The 20,447-nt window shown below is 36.7% G+C and overlaps 1 protein-coding gene across 1 annotated transcript in view; it reads right to left on the reverse strand.

Annotated features, from left to right (window-relative positions):
• SKAP2 (src kinase associated phosphoprotein 2) overlaps positions 1-20,447 on the reverse strand; it is a 110,352-nt gene that overhangs the window by 8,951 nt on the left and 80,954 nt on the right. Inside the window, exons 9-10 of the mRNA XM_009579211.1 lie at positions 7,370-7,438; positions 705-817 (exon numbers count right to left, since the gene is read on the reverse strand). Coding sequence (XP_009577506.1) covers positions 705-817; positions 7,370-7,438 — 182 coding nt within the window. The remainder of the gene's footprint in view (positions 1-704; positions 818-7,369; positions 7,439-20,447) is intronic.

Genomic DNA, 20,447 nt, shown 5'->3' on the forward strand with positions numbered 1-20,447 from the left:
TTGATGAATTGCTCAGAAGTAGACTTCAATGGACCATGAGATATATATTTTAGGAGAGGTTTTGTTTTTGTTGGGGGGGTTAAGGAAAAATAAGAAAATTAACCAACATTGAAGTAGAATAAAATTTCATGCTTATACTGCTTATTATCACTTTAGATGAGAGGAATTATATTTCTCATTTGCTTTGCAAACAGGAAAGCAGTAAATTAAAAATTGCCCAAATCTGTCAGAGCAAACAAATTTGGAATCTGAGCTGTCAGAACAATTACAATATACATAACAAAGATGAAAGCATAGTTCAAAAAAACAAACCATCATCTGTAGCAAGATGCCCAAAAAGTCAGAATCAGCACAGTCAGGAATATAAAACAGGAAACAAAAAACATAACATACAAGATAATTTAAAATTCTACAAGGTTAACTTTTACAAGCAGAAAGCACATTGTCTCCCATTAAATCAGTTAACAAATGGTAGCCAAGATTTAACAAGTAAATAAACATGCTTTTAAGTTAATTCCTGTTACATGGCTATGTTTTAAATGTGATTATAATTCATTTGACAAAATAATTAATTGCAGTGAATATCTGATTGCAAACAAAGGATCTGAAAGGGAGTGCCAATTTCCCCCCATAGAACTGTGGGAATGTGCCCTTCTGCCATGGCTCTCTTTTTACAACTATGTAGCCCTAGTAGCACGCCGTACCTTGCTGAGAATGTAGATAACATCACCACGTTTAAATGTCAACTCATCAGGTACATCTCCTGTGCAGTCCCACAAACCTTGATAGAAATTGGCATAATCAGTATTTTTGCCATCTGCAAAGAAAACAGCATCGAATTACAAAAGGATAAAGATTGAGGGACTAAAGTTACTCTTTAAATCTCCAGATACTACAAAGCAATTTATTAGCGCGCAGTTCTTACTCCTCTTTTTAGAAACAGCTCCTTCATTCCACAAAAGCAAGTGGGAAACAAGTTTAATGTGCGAGCCCTTCACTGGCAAGTTGTATCACTTCAAGACATGTAGCTACAGGTTTTCAAAGCGTTTTCCAGCTGCAACTTAAAGCAGCTAGTTTTCCTCTATTAATGTATTTCCAGCAAGCTATATTTGTATCTCAACTTGAAACTGATAAAATTGCTAGAATATAATTAATAATAATCTATGAAAGGAAGCCAAAGTAAGTATTTTGTGATACGCTCCCCCTCCTTCTCCTGTTCCAACAAAACTAAATAACTTCTCTGAGAACCTTTGAGATAATCCTTGATTGTTCCTTCTGAAATATTGGAGAACTTGGAAACCATTGCTGAAGCTGCATTTTAAAAATATTTGTGTCAGCTCCAGTTTAGGACATTAAGCTCTGGCTAAACATGCAACTACACTACAGTCATAAACTCATCCTTCTAACAGCGTAAGCACAATGGATGTGCTGTGTTCAAGCTGCCATACAGACCATTAACTGATTGATTATTTAGCACTCTTTGCTCTGTAATACGGCAATAACACAGTAATAAATGCTTTGTCATACACTTACAATACAGAGTACATCTATTGAAACACAGCGCTTACACACGGTTAAATACACTGGGTGCTTCTGTTACACTGCAAACTATTTCCTGTTTTTAATTCCATGAGAATGGAGTGTGATGAGTTAATGCAAAAAGAATGTAAGCAATACCACTAAGATGACCAGTTACATTATGTATATGCTAACCAGACAGAATGTATATGTACTAATAATTTACATCACTGGAAAGCTATCTTCTAATTCTGATAACATAAATATCACTGAACTGGCTGGATCAAGGCTGTCATCTTAGTTTTGTTATATGATCCTTGAACAGCAGGCTTGCTGGTTATTCCAACATACACCAGTTACATTTGCATGTCGTTAGCACTCCACACCATTATTTATAGTTTACAATTTAATCATGATTGGTTCACTTTATTACTGAAAAAATCCTGCTAAAATATCAAGTATCAAGCGAGAGAAAGTGTCACGATATATAAAAAAAATATAGCAGTATTCAACTTGTTTTTCCCTGTTTTGACAAATACTTAGATTTTAATTTTAATACTGTTTGTATGAGCAATAAGAGCTTGTTTTCTATTTATCCACTTCAGCCTGTGTTCTGTGCTATCTTGTTTTGATGGCAATACTGTCATATGGCTAAATATTCACAACCTTGAATTTAAAGCTGCTGTGCAAGTTAGGCACCATTTAATTTTCCATAAACTGGTGATTAGCAGCTCCCACTTTGCTATATAGCACTAGGGGGCGTTCTGACTACCAGTGCACAAATTCTTCTGACATTACACCAAAAGCAGCAATATATACATATATAAGAACTCCCAACCATTCAGAAATAAAAGATTTGGTTATTGTAAAATGCATAGACAGAATAATTTCAAGAGGAAGGCGGAATCAGTTTGAAATGTTGCACCTCCAAATTTTGGCCCTTCTTATTTGTCAGCTCATCATTCACCAATTTAGCATTAGACAATTATAAACAGTAACACAGGTTAGCACCAAATTAATCTGTGATGAATATTAAATCAGAATCTCTCCTCAGTCTTTTGATCCTGCACTGATCACAGTTCCCAGCTCTATGTCGCAGAAGATAATGTAAGCCCACATGAGAAAAAACTAAAAGAGCTATTTCGGTATATCCCACCTTTCAAATTTTTCAGCAGTTGTCTTACTGATTTGGTTTAATATATTAATCAGGACTTTTACTTCTTCAGAATTGCACTAAAATTAATCATGACTTCTCACACTGACCTTCATCACTAATGGGAGTTACATGGGGAACATCAGCAACAGAAGAGATCCCACAGCAGGTGAGACACCTCTCTCTCTAATGTTCATCATGAGCATTAATTAAGCATTAAGTTGGGAAAGCAACTCAACTAATAACACAGCAACACTGGAAAAGATGCATTTTAAAATAAGCTTACCGCAACACTGAAGATGTTGCCCAAAGACTAACCATGGCTCTGTGCCCTCATTTGTGAATTCAACATAAGACAGAGTTGTTTAAATCAGAAAGCAACATTTCTCAGAAAAACATATACCAGTATATCAGGAGCACGGAAGTGAAAAATAGGGAGAGAAAGTGCTAGTGTAAGTTTGTGAACAACTCACTGGTCTTCCAACAAGTGTTAATTTGCAATCTGAAATCCCGTCTCATACCCACCAGCACAAGTTTCTCCAAATTCTGTAAGTGCAACTACACACACATAAAAGCCAATTGTAAATTTAACTTCAGAATCTATACATCTAAAGGGCAGAATGCTTCATAAAATGATTCATAGTGCTTCACAAACACAGAGGTAGAACAAAAAAAAGCTGCAAAAACCTCTGCAAAACACAAGCCCATTCTTTCTTACTTCAGCTTCTCTTTCAGTTGGAGAGGACCCTGCCAAATTTCATTTGATTGCCAGGAGACCTGGTTTTGGTATTTATATGGTAAGGAACTTATGTGGAGCTTCTTAAACAGATGTAATACCTGAAAACCGCTGGTGGATTTAGCATCAAGAACCTATGTGCCCACTGAAGTTAAAATTCAAAAGGTATTGATTTGCTGGCATTATTCTGTCACAATTATACTCTTTCTTATACACTGTGAAATGTTGTGTGCCTTAAAAAATATTATGATGACATAATTGCTAAACTAAAGTCTGCCATATTTCGAAGGCATGGTCACTTAGGCCATAAATATGAGTAAGACACGATAAAAAAAAAAAATTTAAACCTGTAGCAGAGGGTAGAAAGCAGTTTGGTTTTACCTACCCACTGCTTTTAGTATTACCAATCACAAGAAATGGCTGAGCAGGATTTTGGATAGGTTGTTTCTCCAGGAAATACTTCTTTCATTCCAGGACAGCTATCTGGATGAACAACTATCCAACAGTTTCCAAAACTCTTCCATAAAGAATTCCTCACGGTTTTCTTCTGCCATCTCTGTTTTTCCAGTAACAGTAATAGGAACAACAGATATTTTTGTCCAATATACTGATGAAAACACTTCAGAGTTTATTTGACAGATCAAACAACAATGTCTGCCAGCCTTCCTGACAGTAGGCTCAGACTGCTTATTTCACTGAAAAATACTGGCACCTGACGATACATGCTTGAAGAAAGAAAGGTGAACAGTTCAAGTAAAAAAAAAAAAAAATTGACAAGTATATCACTCAGGCATGCACTTCAAATATTGTAGACTGTTTAAAACTTAAGAATGCCCATGGAGATTACTCAACGGGAAAAAAGTATAAGAATATTCTAACAGCCTCAATAGACAGAAGAAAACAAAACCTGGAAAAACAGATTAAGAATACATATTTCAAAGGGATTTAAGCGTGCTGTCCCATTGCAGCCTAAGCCAATCTAACTGCAGGCTGCACCATTCCTGCCCCCTACCTTGTGACAATTTTAGCACTTGCTATTTCTGAGCACAAACCTGATAGAACGTTAAACTGACCAAAACAAAAACAGGAATTACAGCCCAAGTATGGAAATGCACTACTTAAAACATTAGAATAAATGTGACTGCACCTGATTTCCACCTATCTTCCATTTTAACATTGATGGCACCTAAGTTAGCAAGCCCTATTATGATAGTGACTTAGAGCTAGTAGTTATATTATCTGCTTACACATTGCTTGTGGAATGAAGGAACACACATGTATGTTTTTTCCTTTCACCACCGTGGCCCACTGCCCACTATATTAAACAGCTTGCCATTCTGATTCCTATTCCTTGACTCTTAATCAGATTCTTCAAAAGTTTAGAGCATCAGATTTGAAGATTACTAGTCTGGGCTACTTAACAGTATTTGAAAGAGGTGAACTGTATCCCCTTTTGGTGATGATGTGCTCAATATTTACCATACTGCAGGAGAGACAGGTCAAGTTCAAAATTAATGCTACCAGAATGACTCTGTCTTACACAAGTGATTTAGACTCTCAGTGTTGAGTCTCAATGCCCAGATGAGACATACCCTGTTAAAGAACATAGTTACTTGTTTGTTCTGATGATGTCCTAAACTGCAAAGAATTAGTTACTTACTTACTTGCCCTTTTTCTCACATGTCAGAAAAATTATGAAATAAGGATAAAATAATTGTAGTATATTTATTTGGACTCAACCTCTAACCTAGCCCAATCTGTTCAGTATAATCTTTCTCACTTCCCTTCTCCTAGCATTCCTTAGTTACTCTAAAATCAAGGTATTTACACTGAGACAGCACAGAACATGACACTTACTGAAACAGTGATTGTGGAAATTATAATGAGTAGATAGTGGTAGCAAAAAAGACCCAGCAAGCCATATTATATAACTGAAACTCTTCCAACGCTTTGGTATTTTTAAATAATTAGGTTACTAGCAATTAATGTAAAGCTATCCAGCAGCAACAGTCAGCATCAAGACTGAAGGAATAAAAAGAACTAAAGTCTGCACGTTAATTGAAATAGAGATAAGTTAGGGTAAGAAAAGAGTAGGAAAAAAAGGTTTTTTGCACTTATCAGGCTGAGGTCAAAGACAATTTGCAGAGTATTTTCTATGAAATTCAGGTTTAATAAAGCTACGCAATAAATTAAATTTAAGAATGTATGCGCTGTTTGTGTGGAAAATCATGAAATATTCTTGAGTCAGGTTAGATATTTATGATGTGATGCCTATAAGAAATACTCATGTCAACTCAGCCCTAAAAGTCAAACAAGTTTCCAGTGTTAAATAGTTAACTAAGTAAGATCAGACCAGATCAGAAAATTACTGCTTGAAATGCATCTGGTATCTGGGGAGAACTGTTATGGTATTTTCAAGGACATTAGATAAATACTAGTTAAAACTGATACGGCATAGCAGTTGAAACTTTTCAGAAATGAAGGTGTTAAGGTTTTAATTTCTTAAAAGTATGACCATTTAGAACTTCAAGAAGATACATTAGTGGAACAAAAAAATGCTGTTGGCAACTTTATAATTGGATTGACCCCACACTCCATTATGACAACACACTCTTATAATTACGGTAATGTCTAAATGAGTACTAAATATTAAGGCTGTAATGAGTCATGTTGTTTTACACATGTTTTTAGCAGAGCACAATGCTAACAGCATCTGATGACTTGGCTCTTGTTTCCCTTCCAAGAAAAGCAACCCAAAACTCCTCACAGCAACCTGTTCCTGCTTTCCTGTATGGGTCAGGAAATCAGGCCTCTGTTTCCTCTCCACATGTTGCAACAGGAAGAGCACTGCAGAGCTACTTCCTAAAGGAACTCTTCTTGCCCACCCTTTCCTTGACAGCCCTGAAAGAATTATGTGTATTATGTGCAACCGGGGAAGGAGAGCCAGATTGCATGTCAGTGCAGGTCACAGTTACAATGCAGCAGATCTCAAAAAGGTGTAAGGTCTGATAAGAAGCAAGTCTTCTCTACTTGCAGTGTCAAATCACCAATAGTTTATCTAAAGGTCTATGCCCTTGAAGCACATATATATCTTGTTTTTAAGCATAACTGGAAATACCTTTCTGTCAAGAAAAGTTGTCTGGCCATGTGACTTTACGTGGTGTATGCAGTTATTTTTCCAGTCCCAGAGATAATTAGCACAAGGGCAGTTTGCCAAGCTAAAGCTCAGAGAATATCCTTCACAGCCTTTCTGGGCATTTGTGTCCTTTTCCAATTTTTATGTTGCTGTCACTGGACTCTGGCATTTCTTACCCAATTCATTTGCTTTCTGTGGTAATCATATGCAATGAAGATATGCATGGCCAACATTTAAACAGGCTGCAGATCAATTAGTGGTCTTAAGTTTATCTGATTTTTATCAAAGAAGACAGAGCTTTGGGTCGATTGTCAGAGCCTGTGTCAAGTTGACCTTTTCAGAGACGTCTACATTGCCAGTCCCTTGGGCAACTTGTTGTCCCCTGTTAGTCTCTGAATGGCAGAAGTCTGTTCTCCTCAAGCACAAAGTATACACAGATGTCTATATTACATTCTTATAGGTTTGACAGCAACTGCATGTTGTATCTATAAACTGTCCTTTAGCAGTGACACTTCCTCAATGATGATAAGCTAATTTATGCAACTAAATCTCCTTTGTGCAGAAATGAAAGCTAATTGAGTCATTACAAAGTAATTCAGGAAGGAATACCTTGTATAAATTGGCTTACTTTATAAATCCTTCTCAAGTGGTTTTCATGCATCCTAAGTGGTGCTAAGCAGTTTTGCTGCCATCAAATACCCGGGTGAAAAAGACAGCTTTACAGAGCTATAAAAAACATTATTTTAAAACAGCAAAGGGAAGAGACAAAAAAATAAAGGTAAATAGAAAGTGCATAAACAAAATCAGGAGGAAAGATTTTAATTACCTGAAACAGTGGTAACTTTCTCCTGGCTCAGTTTTCTTGGCACTTCAGCCCTTGAAGGAACATGTTCTTCTGCAAAACACATAACTGCAAATGAAACTCTGAAGGGACACCTCAGCTGACAGGAATTACAGCCCACATCAGTCTGAAAGCCACACTCTACATTTCCAAATCATAAGCCCTGTTTACTATTTTGCATTTGTACAGAAGTTGGAACGTTGTTATTTCTGTGGTTTTCCCCACCCATCCAAACACTCCAAGAGCTTTCTTTCAAAATCTCAATTGTGAACATCTGTTTCCCTTTTCACTCTGCTCTGAATGCGGTAACATAGAGCTGCAGTTCTGCTGTTTTTCAGTCATTCCGAGACAATTACAATGAGGGTCGTATTCTGCTACGTACATTTCTTGCCAGGATAAAGAAAAGGAAACCGAGGATTGAAAAAGTATCCCCAGCCCATGCAAAAATTCAGAAGTTCTTAGGAGAAGTATGCATAAAAGGCAGAGGACATCTTACTTTCAACACTGTCAGACAGACACACTAGCTGGACACCTGCACGATGGGAACACAGCCACGACAGATGCCATGCATTCACTGCTCCTGCCTACTGCGCCTGACCATGGTTTTAAGCAAGCCAGACTGTATCAAATAACTTAGTGCAAGTTTGGGAGACAAGAAAAGAGAAAGCCTGCCAGTGATCAGCTCTGAAGCATGTTTTCTGGCTAGCAGGCTTGGAAAACTGAAATCCCCACAGACAATTTCGAAAGATGTGCTCCATGCTCCTTGTCCGGCACAGACAGGGAACTCTCTCATGCCCATGCCCTCACTTAAGTAAATCCACACTCCATTCAGGACAGGGACATAAGATCTGCTCCTCACATTTCACAGTCAACAATTCTGTTGATGAGGCAAAAAAGGGAACAAACTATGAGGGTTTTTAGCTGTATTCTTTCTTCAGGTTCATAAGGAAGTAGAAACAGATTTATCTTGACTTTTACAGTATACCAAAACTGACAAAGCTGCTGTACTGAACGAGGAAACAGCATATTGATAAACCCACTTCTCAAACAAGAACTGGACTTTTAATACATTTAAACTATTTGGCTTTGCTACTCATCACATCTTACACAGATATTCATGTTTCTTTTTAAGGCACACATTTCAGCAACTAATTCTGATATTTTATTAATGACAGACAACAGATACAGAACTCAGAGCTTTTAAAATGTTCCTTATTGTGCAACTTTTATGTAATTGCCTATCTACTTCGACAAAGAGTGAATTTTATATCAACAGTTCAAAGGATTTTTAGCCTTGTAAAAATTTAATCTATCCACAAGACTGTTCCTGCAAACGTTAAAGCAGATATTTAAAGCACAAGAGTAGACCTGTTGAAATGAGTATGCATAATTGCTGCTAACCTATATACGCAGTCCTACAAATATTACAATTACATCATGAGATTCACTCCACAAAGAGCTTTGAACTTCTGCCCTACTAAGCCAGCAAGAGTTTTTTGCTGCCTGACTCCTGACTAGCTAAAAATCTGGTTGAGATGAATATAAACTATTATTTGAGCCAAGGAAAAAAAACAATAGAACGGGGAAAATCTGAAGCTGCAGTACAACACAAAACACTCCAAACTATTTACTGCATTCAAATGTGTTCCCCCCCTTGGCATAAAACCTGTTGCACATTTCCAAGTACACTCATTTGTTTATTTTAAGCACTCACAATTGGAGCATAAATGGCAAAAATACATCCCTATGTGCTGTCCGGAGCACTAGGAGGCACTGTCATTCTGTGGCTTCCCTACCACTATTACACAACTCACAGGTAGTATTATCCCATTACCAGTCACACTTTCTAGGATTGCTCCCTTTTCCCAGAATAACCCAGTTTCATCCAACACACAGAGTACTATACATTGATTAATTAAATGTTGATACTACATGTTACTGAGTATTTGGACCTACATCAATTGATATGTTGAATGTACTGTGGATTTTAACTCTTATCGCTGTCATGGTCATCAGACTAGCTTAAACTGAGGACTGACTTCAGTAGAGAGTATTTCAACTGAAGTAAAACAGCAGAGGAGGTTTGAAGAGATTTTTTCATAAGGTACAACTGAATACATGTAGATTGCATTGTGGTTTCATGGAAAAATTTAGAACATATGCATTTCCCCTTCTTGAAAAACATATTTCCTAGAAACAAGAGTTCACCAGATCCATACCTGAAGATGAGAAAATGTCTGAACCAAGGCTCTTTCAATACTGAAAAGGTCCCAAATTCAAACAAAGGCTGTCCATATTAGCGTACTGATCTGGATCCCAACCATCCCCGCTTATCCCACTTTGTTTTACACTACAGAGTTGTCAGAGAGAGGACAAACTTTCAGGTGCAATTAGACTGGAAGAGGCACTCCAGAAGCACACTGAACATGGTCCAGCTGTTAACAAGCATTCAGTCCATGGAACCAGACTGAAGTGACTCCATAGGAAACCTCTTCTGAAACATGCACAGCGCAAACATCAGGTCCTCGGCACAAACTTGTGCTTTATGAATCTGTTGCAAATGGTCCATGCTACTTGCTAATGCAACCATGCTCACAGTGGAGCAGATGTAATAGGCTTGGCTTAGGGTGGTAAAAAAGAACCTATGATTCTTACTAGTGTTTTCTGGTATTATGTCCTGAAGCAATAACTATCTGTGGGAGATGTCCTTTAAACACAACCACCTCAATTACCCCAGGAATTACGGCGGTAGTCAGATGCAACATATTAAAGTTTGTGCTGCAACACAGAATAGAGTCAAAAGATGAAAAATAAAATATGCAGTAGACGTCCTTCTGTATTATTAAGATACTGTGTAAAAAGAGATATGCAGATCTTTAAAATTATCTGGTACAATGTTTCCTCTGTCTCTCTTCTTCACATCATCACTACCACTGCAGTGAAAAAATATTCTTCTCCACCTCGCTATGTCAAAATGAGACTCATCAACACTAATCAAACCAGTGAACACTTCCAGAGCTGTACATCCAAAGAACCCTTGAGATACAGGTTACATTCCATACTCTGCTCGTACTCAGAGACTCTAATGGCAAACAACCTACAAAATTCTTGTGACAGTGCAACAAGGAACTAACTATATTTGTTAAGGGTTTTTTCAGTTAGTCCATGAAAGCTGTTGAAAATAATTTACTTATTTAATTTGCAGTCTAAAGAAAAAACAGAAAAATAAACACCCAACCATAGATGATTCTACCATCCACAATTTGAAAAGTGAACAATGAATTCGACACTAACTGAGTTTTTTACATGAATCCATTGGGTTTTTTCTTCCAATTCCTTTTTCTTAAAGGAGGAGGGGAAAAAAAAAAAGTGGGTAAGAGTTTGGCTTGAACAGTGTATTCCTTCAATGGAATGTGGTATCTCCATGATAAATATGCATAAACTTAGCAGTTTCCTGTACTAACACACTACTTAACCATCTTTTTCCATTAGACTCTAATTTAATGCCATTATTAATTGGTATTCTACTGTCTTCTAGTCTCTGACACATTGTCATTGCATAATACTAGTTTATACCTTGGATAATCCCAGCTTGTGGATTAACATATTCTATTCAACACTTTAGTAACAGTAAACAAAAACAGCTCAGCTATGCAGCAAAATTACCAAACCACGCAGATGGTTATAAGGTTTTCATTGTGTGGTTTCCATAGCAATCATATTGCAAATCTGGAAGCTTCTTGCAAATAAGCAGCTTGTATTTACATGCCTCTCGGCTGCAGCATGGAACTCTACAACATGTGAAGTTGATATTCCAATCACATATTGTTAGAAAAATTATTGGAAGATGTTTTGATCAGTTCAGATAAAAACTACTGCAGTGAACTAATTTTTCATCTATTTCATAATGATACGAGCAATCACACGCTTGTAATGCACATTAATATATCTTCATTTGAAATCTCACTGTGGTGTCAGAAGGTTATAAGCATACAAACAGGTTTTGTAAGACAGACCCCCACAAAAATACTTGTATTATTCAATAATCAATTTAAAAAAAAAAAGTCACAGTGTCTTTACTACTGTACTCAGTGGGGATGACAGACGCATGCAAAACAAAAAGGTGTGTACATGAAGAACTCTGCTGACACTGAATGTCATGGGTCTATAGTGCTTTGTGCAAGAAAAAGTAAAACATACAATGGCATGGTAACACCAAGAGTATTACTCCTCCACACTGCTTTTTTGCTACCAAATAATGACTCTGCACAAACGTAAACAAGAACTTTCAAACACGAATAAATGCTTACCAAAAAGGAAAGAGTCAAGACCTTTTCTCTCCCAGATTAATAATTTTATGAATTGACCTAACCCCATAACATATGAGTTATTACTCTAATAAGGAACATAAATCAATCCAGCTATGTAGTTTTTTAAAAAATTAGCAAGAATTGGCTTTTTTTTTTTTTTTACATACAAGATTATTTGTTTAGAGAAACGTTTAAGAATTCCAAAGAAGGAGCAATAAACACAAAAAATTTAAGAACAAAATTGGTTTTATAATTTGGCCAAACTGACACCTTCTGCCAGCATTAGCAGTGAGGGCTAGACCATCTTACGGGTTTTTAGCCTAAGCAGCTTCATATCCCAGAAATCTTCCATGTGTTGCTTGATCTTAGGCTTATTTGCCTTGGTGTGTGTATTTATAATGGCAGGGATTTTCCTTTCTGGTGTCTTCTTTTAGACTCCATATCCACCCATTCTGTAGGGAGAGATCTCCAAATCCAAGTAGCAAAACTCTAGCTTTGATAATCCTCCAATATTCCCACAGATCTGTCCCTTTGCCCCAGTTCCTCCTGGACATGACAGATTACTGGAAGATTTACACACAACTTCTTGACATTTCACCCTGCATTCCCAGTAGCACTCTGGTGCACTCTGTAAACAAATGAAACCGCTTGGAAAAGGCTGCTGAAGGTGCTATTCTCTAGCCATGGTGTGAGATCTGGGGAGTGGCAGAGAGGGGGAGACAGACTATCGCTTTATTAAAGCTCCATCTGACTGTACCAGGGTGCATGGTTTGAGGATGAAAATGCCTCCAGGACAGTGACAGAAGTGGGAAACAAGCTGGCTACTCTTTAGAGAAGAGATTATAAACATAAGAATTTCCTACCATGAAAGAAGAGAGGACAATTCTTACTTTATTCCTACTTCTATGGATCAGCTAGTTACCACCCAACAGCTCAGAGAAGTTATTTCATTCCTTCTTCTGTGGGTCAGCTAGTTACCACCCAACGGCACAAACAGAGAAGTTATATTCCTGCATGACAAGCTTGAGTAAAAAAAAACGATTTCCACAACACAAGCAGAGGAAATGGAGATAGAAATGGGTCACCCAGACACAGGCTAAACACTGGGATGGCAGATAAGGTGACATCAAACTATGAGCAGAAGCAGAAGTTGCATCTAAATAAATGGTCACTGTGCTCAGAAATACAATGGGAAACAGACAATACAGAATTGTATTCCAACAGAATACAGAAAGAGATCTCCAGGTTATGAACCTATAAAAATACATTTTAATGAAAAATATTATGCACACTGAAATTCTTTAGTTTTAGTTGAGGACAACCCATGCCAACTCCTAGCCCCAATTCCTTCCAACACATGTGATCCAAGTCTGATTCCAAGATGGAGGCAAAAGGTTTCATTCAAATATACCACCAGCTAAACTGGATGGGACCTCCAATTAACATTTTCTGCGCAACTTTTAATCAGCTCTTTGAAACCAACAATGATTTAAATTCTAGAGTAAGTAAACTTACTTACTTACGCACCACTCTGTCCGACCAGCAGACAGTAACAGAAGTCTGTTATTACTATTGACAATGTACTGACCTTCCAATGGCCTCAAATAAATAGCATTGGCTGCACAAAGTGAAAAAAAGCTAGAATCATGAAATACTTTGGGATAGAAAGGACCAGTGGAAATTGCTTAGTCTAGCACCCTGCTCTAACTCTGAAAGTTAGATCAAGTTTCTAGGAAACAGCATTTGGCTTCTTTTGGTACTCCATACTAAGCTATTCAGCAGCAGTTTATAAGGGTCTCTGCATTTTAATAGTTCACGTATGAGACAGCTGAAGCTAATGACTTTATAGAACAGGATTAGCTCAAACGACTCAGTTTTGTCTAGATCTTGCCAAGTCTCCAGATGTGAGGTTTCCTGAATTCCTTGAGAAATCCTGCACTTTTTTTCCCCTCAGTTGCACTCCTTGTATCTTGAAAAGGTGCTACTGTGCGCCACCGTTACTCTCAATTGTGTAAGCAGTCTGAATAACCAAACCAGCCATCTCAGCTAAAAGTGAAGCACTGCCTCCTACTGAGGAAACCTTGGAAAAGTTACCTCATCATCCTCACAGAAAAGATTAGTAGATTTTGTTATAAATTAACTCAGGATCAATGCTGCAGGAAAAGGAGGTGAGAAGGAGAGGAAGTGATATTGGAGCCCTGGAATGTCACTTAGCCATTTTCTGGAGAAAAAAAAAAATTCTCTCTTAAAACAACTTTCCTGTGACACCACCCAGAGAATCTAAGCATATGTTATGGTTTGGCTTAATCAAAACCAAAAAGCAGATATAACATTCCCTTCCTAACAAAAGCATTTTGGAGTTACAACATTTGCTAAACTAAAGAGTGAAATAAACCAAAAAAATCCCAGTCCCACTAGGGATAAATACAAAACACACTTTAAGGCTGCAATTCTCTAGTCTTGTGCAAAAGAACGTTGTTTGGACCATGTAACTATTGCTATAAAGAATAATAACAGAGTGAAGTAGTAGAGACAAATGAGTAAGTTTGGAGAACTGTTTGAGAAAAAAAATCTAAATACATCTGTGAAAAAGACATTGCATTTCTCCTATATTATCGCACACATACCCATCCACATGAACTATACTAGGGCAATGGATTGAAAAAACATGTTTTTAAAAGCAGGAAAATACTATATGACTTCTCACTAGTTTACTGGAAAAAACAAGCAACAAAATATTTTTCTAGCAGAAAGTATTTTTTATGACGTTTTAGAGCAGAAAATATGAAGACTAAGTGAACAAAGAACACATCTCTGTCCTTGGAGGAAAAACAGTTACTCTCACACAAGACAGAAAATTGAGTGTTGTTGGCAAGGTTGTCCACAGCTGTTGCAAAGTGGATCTTCTCACTCTACTGAGCATAATTTTACCAAATTTTCAGGAAACATAGGAGCATGTTTTGCTTTATTTACCTTCCCTACTTGTTAAGACCTGAATATATGTTAGCACCTTTCCTCTTTCTTTTTCTTTCCTTTCCCCAGTAGCAAGTGTCCCAGTACCCTTGCTTCCCTGCCCTTGCGCCATTCTGTAGTCACAACCAATTTCGTATAAAGACTATATCCTCTTCAGACCCCACAAATTTTTTTCATTTACCAAACACAGAGGTTGTTAGTATGAAAGTTGCTGTTTCCAGGGCTTCACAAGGCCCTTCAGGCTTTAAGAGCAAAGTATCACAATGGGAGGAAAAACATGCTCAGTCACCTGAACGACAGAACAGAGTATATTCATTAGGACAACTGGCTCTCCTTGCAAATAAGCAATCTTCAGTCATGTTTTGAGTGACAGCTGAATCAACTTAGTTGTGCAGTTCCTAGCACTAGTCTTCCAAACAACAAATAATTTAAAATCTCTAATTAAAAAAAAAAAAAAAGCAACAACTTTACATTCTCGACATTCTCTTTTTTTTTCTTAGACAAACACAAATGCAAAAGAATTAACAGTTTGTCAATTTAAGGTTAAAGGAGGAAAAAAAAATAGCTAGTCTGACAGGATTAGGAGAAATAGAAGTATGTAAAATCTTAGTTACACCAATAGCAAGCTTGGGAGAAGAGGAGGTAAAAAAAGGCAGGAAAAGCAGGAGTACATACCAGGAAAGACCATTTAGAATGTCTAATTTTGGAATACTAAAATTTCTTTGACAAAATGATCTAATTATTATTAATAAAATTCAATACAAATATGCCAAAGTGCAATGTGCACTGCATAGAAATAAGGGATGGGTTTTGCACTGACCTTTTTATTTCCTCATGAAGAAAGACCTGATAATAGTAATTCTTCTCAAGAGAAAAGATAAAGGTCATCACAAGCAAGTTCAATCGTGGATATGCACACAATAATTATAATGAAGAATAAAAGAAATTACAGAGATCCACTTCCAGAAACTCATTCTTTTCCCGTTTTTATATTCACAGACTCTTTGTATTTACAATTAAAGTCACTATTTCAGGGATTTGTTTTCAGAAATCAAGTCTCTTAGAATTGTCTAATCCTATATGCTGAGTGAACTGGTCAGAATATATTAAACTGAGAAAACAAAAAATTACTTGATGGGCCATCAAACAAGGTGAAAATTTCATAAGTGACTTCAGAATCCAGCCCTTTACAAACTCCTTACATTTGATTAGGCACTTTTTTAAATGTTACCTATATTTTTTTGATCAAGAGATTAGATAACAACTTCCACACCTGAACAGAAGCATCTCTGAAGGTGAAGTTTCATGTTAGCTTCCAACAAAAGCACAATTTTGGCTCCACTTTAAAAATGTTCCTAACGCCTCAAATTTGGCATACAAAATTGAGGCAATAGGCATCTTACCTAAATCCATACTTAAACATTTAAAGAAGGAATAAAATATTTTAAGATACTGCTTTTAACAGGCCTCAACAATGTAAAGGAAAGCTTCTGGGGTTTAATGTTTCTACACGCTCATCTAATTATTTAGCTGATTAACAGAAAATGCTTCCTCCTCTGTCCCCCCTCACCCTCCCAGGAAAGTAGTTGCGATTATTGGACAGAATGCAAATTAGTAGCTCAAAGGGACAAAACAAACAATGATTTTGAAGTTGATTCCATGGTTGTGTTGTAGGTTCACAGGCATTTGTGCCAGAGATTGCTTGCCTAAATACGTGTGGCATGCACATAAGTACATTCTTATACGTAAACATAATAAAGATTTATGTGAATTCACTGTAACTAAAATAAATTTGTTTGTTCTCTCAACCCATAATAGCTCTTAGTTATGTAAATAGTTTAAGTGTTCAACATGACATTTTATAAACCTTATTATTAAAATGTTTTGCTAAAATAAATGTGGTGGCTATTAAAATCTACATAGAAAATATAAACAGTTCTCTATGTAAATACATCTAGCAATCAAATATTCAATTAATTAATCTATACTGTATAACTCTGTAGTACAGTGTTATTTGACGACCATGTAGAGGGGTTATATTTCTCAGGCTTGAATTTATATGATACACAGAAAAAAAGTCTGTAAATGTCAAGTAAAGTTTCCCATACTCATTGATCAGCAGCAAGATTTAAATTTAAAAGCCATTTCTGAAAACTACATATCCCTAATTGTGACAAATGTGACTTGACATAATATTTACATACATAAAATTCATAAAGAAAGCATCTTGTTTAAACCACATAATATCCTTTAATAATCTGCAGGGTTAAAGTATTCACATTTATAGTCTGATTCCAGAAATGAACTTACTCAAAAAAGGGACAGAAGACAAGGCATTTCAGCATAGCTCACTTCAGTGAAAGGAAACACAATACAGTTGTTGGCATGTTTCCACAAGAAAAGTCTGGCTCCCAGATGCTTCTGTTTTAACTCCTTTAAAAATGTTCTACCAAGACGTTTTTGCATTCTCTGTGTTGATCATTAACTGCACATTGACGAAAAAAAATTCAGCAGCTTTCACCCTTTGGGTATTTTCATGAAAAGTAACAAACCCACACCACTGCCTCTTTTCACTGTTTATGGCCCATGCCATCAAATTAAATTATGTCAACTACACTAAATCCTTTCTCCAGCTTAAATGATGAAATAAAGTAACTGTAAAAATATTCTTGTTAGGATTCACTAGTAAACAAAAATCAGGTTAAATCGGAAATAAGCAGAAAATTATAGCTGCAATGCAGACTCTTTACACATACCGTATTTTGGGTAGCATTGCCACATTCATTTCTACAAATACAGTCCCATTCCCCTATTTTCATACGTTAGGTCCAGAGTGGGACCAGCAACTCTGGATGTCAGATCTTACTAGCCCTACATGCCACATACTGCGATGCACCTCAGAGAGATGAGGTAGGACAGCAGGGATCTGGAAAGAGTTCATAAGCAGGAGATGACAACTGCTCCCCAGGCAGCTCACCATGTTACTGTGGGATTGGCATGCAGAAAAACCCAGGGTCCCCAGGGTCCCAGATTACTTGAATTCCCTCGCAGCCGGTGCTTTGGATCATCCAGCTCTCATGCCAGAGACACAACACAGTGCCAGTTGCACTGTAAGAGCCACCATCTGTAGGCCTGAGCTAGGCAGGTTTAACCAGAAATTGGGTCTTATGACCCGTATGGAAATTATGACAAAATCATATCCATCTTGAACTTTTGTTTATTGATTATCTGAAACTACATTTAGTAATGGAGATGCCTCACTTCTTAAGGAAATAAGTTTGAGACAGGTATGGAAGCAAGTATAGATTCAGTTAGTATATTTTGGGACAACGGAAGGACGACCCTCATGCTAGGATCCACATGCTTTTCTGTAGACAGTGCTCTGTTCTGAAAATGAGATTCCTTCCTTTAATTCCCAGTTTTACTCACTGTTACCTTCAAGGTTCAAGGACAGAATAATTGTTACAGCCTGCTAAGACAAAACCCTGCCACAAACCAAAGATGGAAGTACTGGAACCTCTTCCTTAAGGATATTGAAAGTTCCCAAGATCTTAAACTAGTTTTCAATAGAACACAAACTCAGAGTTTTTAGGTGGAGGAAATCAAGACCTGCTAGGAAAAAGCTCTCGTTAATTAGTAGTATTTTGTTTGGCTAATTTCTCCATTTTGAGGAGAGTGGGAAGGAAAGTGAGTAGCAGATAAAAAGCTCACTGAGAGGAAAAGACATATACAGAAGGATTTATGCTGATGCCTTTCTTAAGGCTGAAAAATTCAAATAAGAGGTTGGTAGCCACAGTAACAGAATGATTAAGTCAGCCTTTAAAGCCCACCTTGCTGGGTCTTATTTGAGAATCCAGTTGTATAAATTATGGGTCTTTAATAGCTACCTCGTGGAAACCAGAAAAGTTGAGAAGCGATAGCCTGAGGCACCACATAACCTCTGGTTGCTCTTGTTTCTCAAAAAACTCTACCTAATGGTTTTAATAGCCTGATATGCAGCCATTCGTCACAAATTCAAAAAGTAAAGGTTCCTTGATCTATCTATATAGTATTCATCACAGTTATACCCAAGTAGCAGAGCAAGCCCAACATTTCTATTTTCATAAATATACATAATACAATTGACATTTTGCTTTGAACTTGCTAAACTACAGCAATTCCTCAAATTTATGGTTAATAAACTATCTCACATACCAAGACATTTCTTCTGAATGCTTTGAATTAGAATTATTGCACTGCTTCTTAATGAGATAAGAACAGTGCTACCGAAGAAAACTATGCTTTCACAAGAATGAACTTTGGGTCCATAACCCATTGAAGACATGCATGCATAAACAAAGCTTTGTTCACATTTAATATGAAGCCAGCTGTCAGAAAGAGAGTCAACACTGAAAAAACTATGATACAAGTAAAATTACTTTGTGTTCTCACCAGGATGACAAGTTTTTCTGAGACAGGATTCTATCTCTTAATAACAAATAACTTCTTCACATATTGTTCACATCAGATTGGTTTTACAAATCAATAGTGTCAAACATTGTTTAGTGCTGGTGCACAAAAAATTATATAAAAATGATTGATCAGTACTTGCAATAAAATACGTTATTTCAATAAGTAAATTCCTTTCAATGAGTTGTGTGCTAATTAGTTTTTGGAAAAGTTCTTTAAACATAAAACTGCATGATTAAAAATACTTCTTTTTTAGATATTATTAAGTTATGCCTTCTAATTTTAAGTAAACAAGCTTCAAAATGCCAACAGACAATGCAGATTTAACAATCTATTCCTGATTTATTGGGAGGGGGATTTTTTTTTTTGTCTGATTGGGCTTTAGGGTATTTTTCTTTTTTTTTTTAAACTCTGAAATACAGAAATAAAATTCATCCTTTGATAACCCAAGACTTTGACAAACACAGCTTTCCAAAACATGAACTTGCTTAATTTATTATAACAGTTGACCACAACTTCAGGAAGGTCGCTTCTATTTTCGCCACTTGTAAACTCCGATACCTATGAAATTAAATGTCTGAAAACTATGAAGTCTTGTGTGCAGTTCAAAGAGTGGAGAATAAATGCCTAATCTTAACAGCACACATTTTCCTTTTACTGTAGATATTGTAATTAACTGTTTTTAATTTCATAGCTGACCAAATTTTCTGCAGCAGAAGTATATTACTAAATAAAGAATACTCTCTTCTAAGAGTATTTCTCAGTAGAGAACCCCACCCCAAGTCCAACCAGTGAATATACCCCTCACATGCAAATCAGACTAAATATGAATACTCAGTTATTATTCCATTTTTATTGGACTCCTCACTTGCACACTTGTGAACATGTGTGTGATGGGGGGGCAGGGGTTGAATTGCATCACGGACAGTAGGCTTCCTGACAGCCTGTTGCTCACAGACCACCACTTTATATTCACTTTACAAAAAACACAGAAGAGCCCGTGAACCTTATTTTTCCTCTCAAAGACTTGTCACTTCCCACTCAATGGACATCTCATTCTTTTCAGCTACACCAGATTGTCTTACCTCCTTTTCCATCACTGACACCTAACATCAATAGAAGGAAAAGGTTCCCTCTTTAAATGTAGGATTACATTAATCGAAGATAAAGCCCAAGCTCTTGTGGCAAACAAAAACTGAGGTCCAGGTATCAAGTTCCTAACCACCTTCTGGATGCAATGTCTTTAAATACAAAAAGTTGTCTGGATTCATAACTCATGTCTCGTGAGCATTTAGTACTAGCTGAAGGACACTCCAAGGTATATATAAATC

This window comes from Fulmarus glacialis, unplaced genomic scaffold (assembly GCF_000690835.1).
Source record: "Fulmarus glacialis isolate BGI_N327 unplaced genomic scaffold, ASM69083v1 scaffold7966, whole genome shotgun sequence".
NCBI lineage: Eukaryota > Metazoa > Chordata > Aves > Procellariiformes > Procellariidae > Fulmarus > Fulmarus glacialis.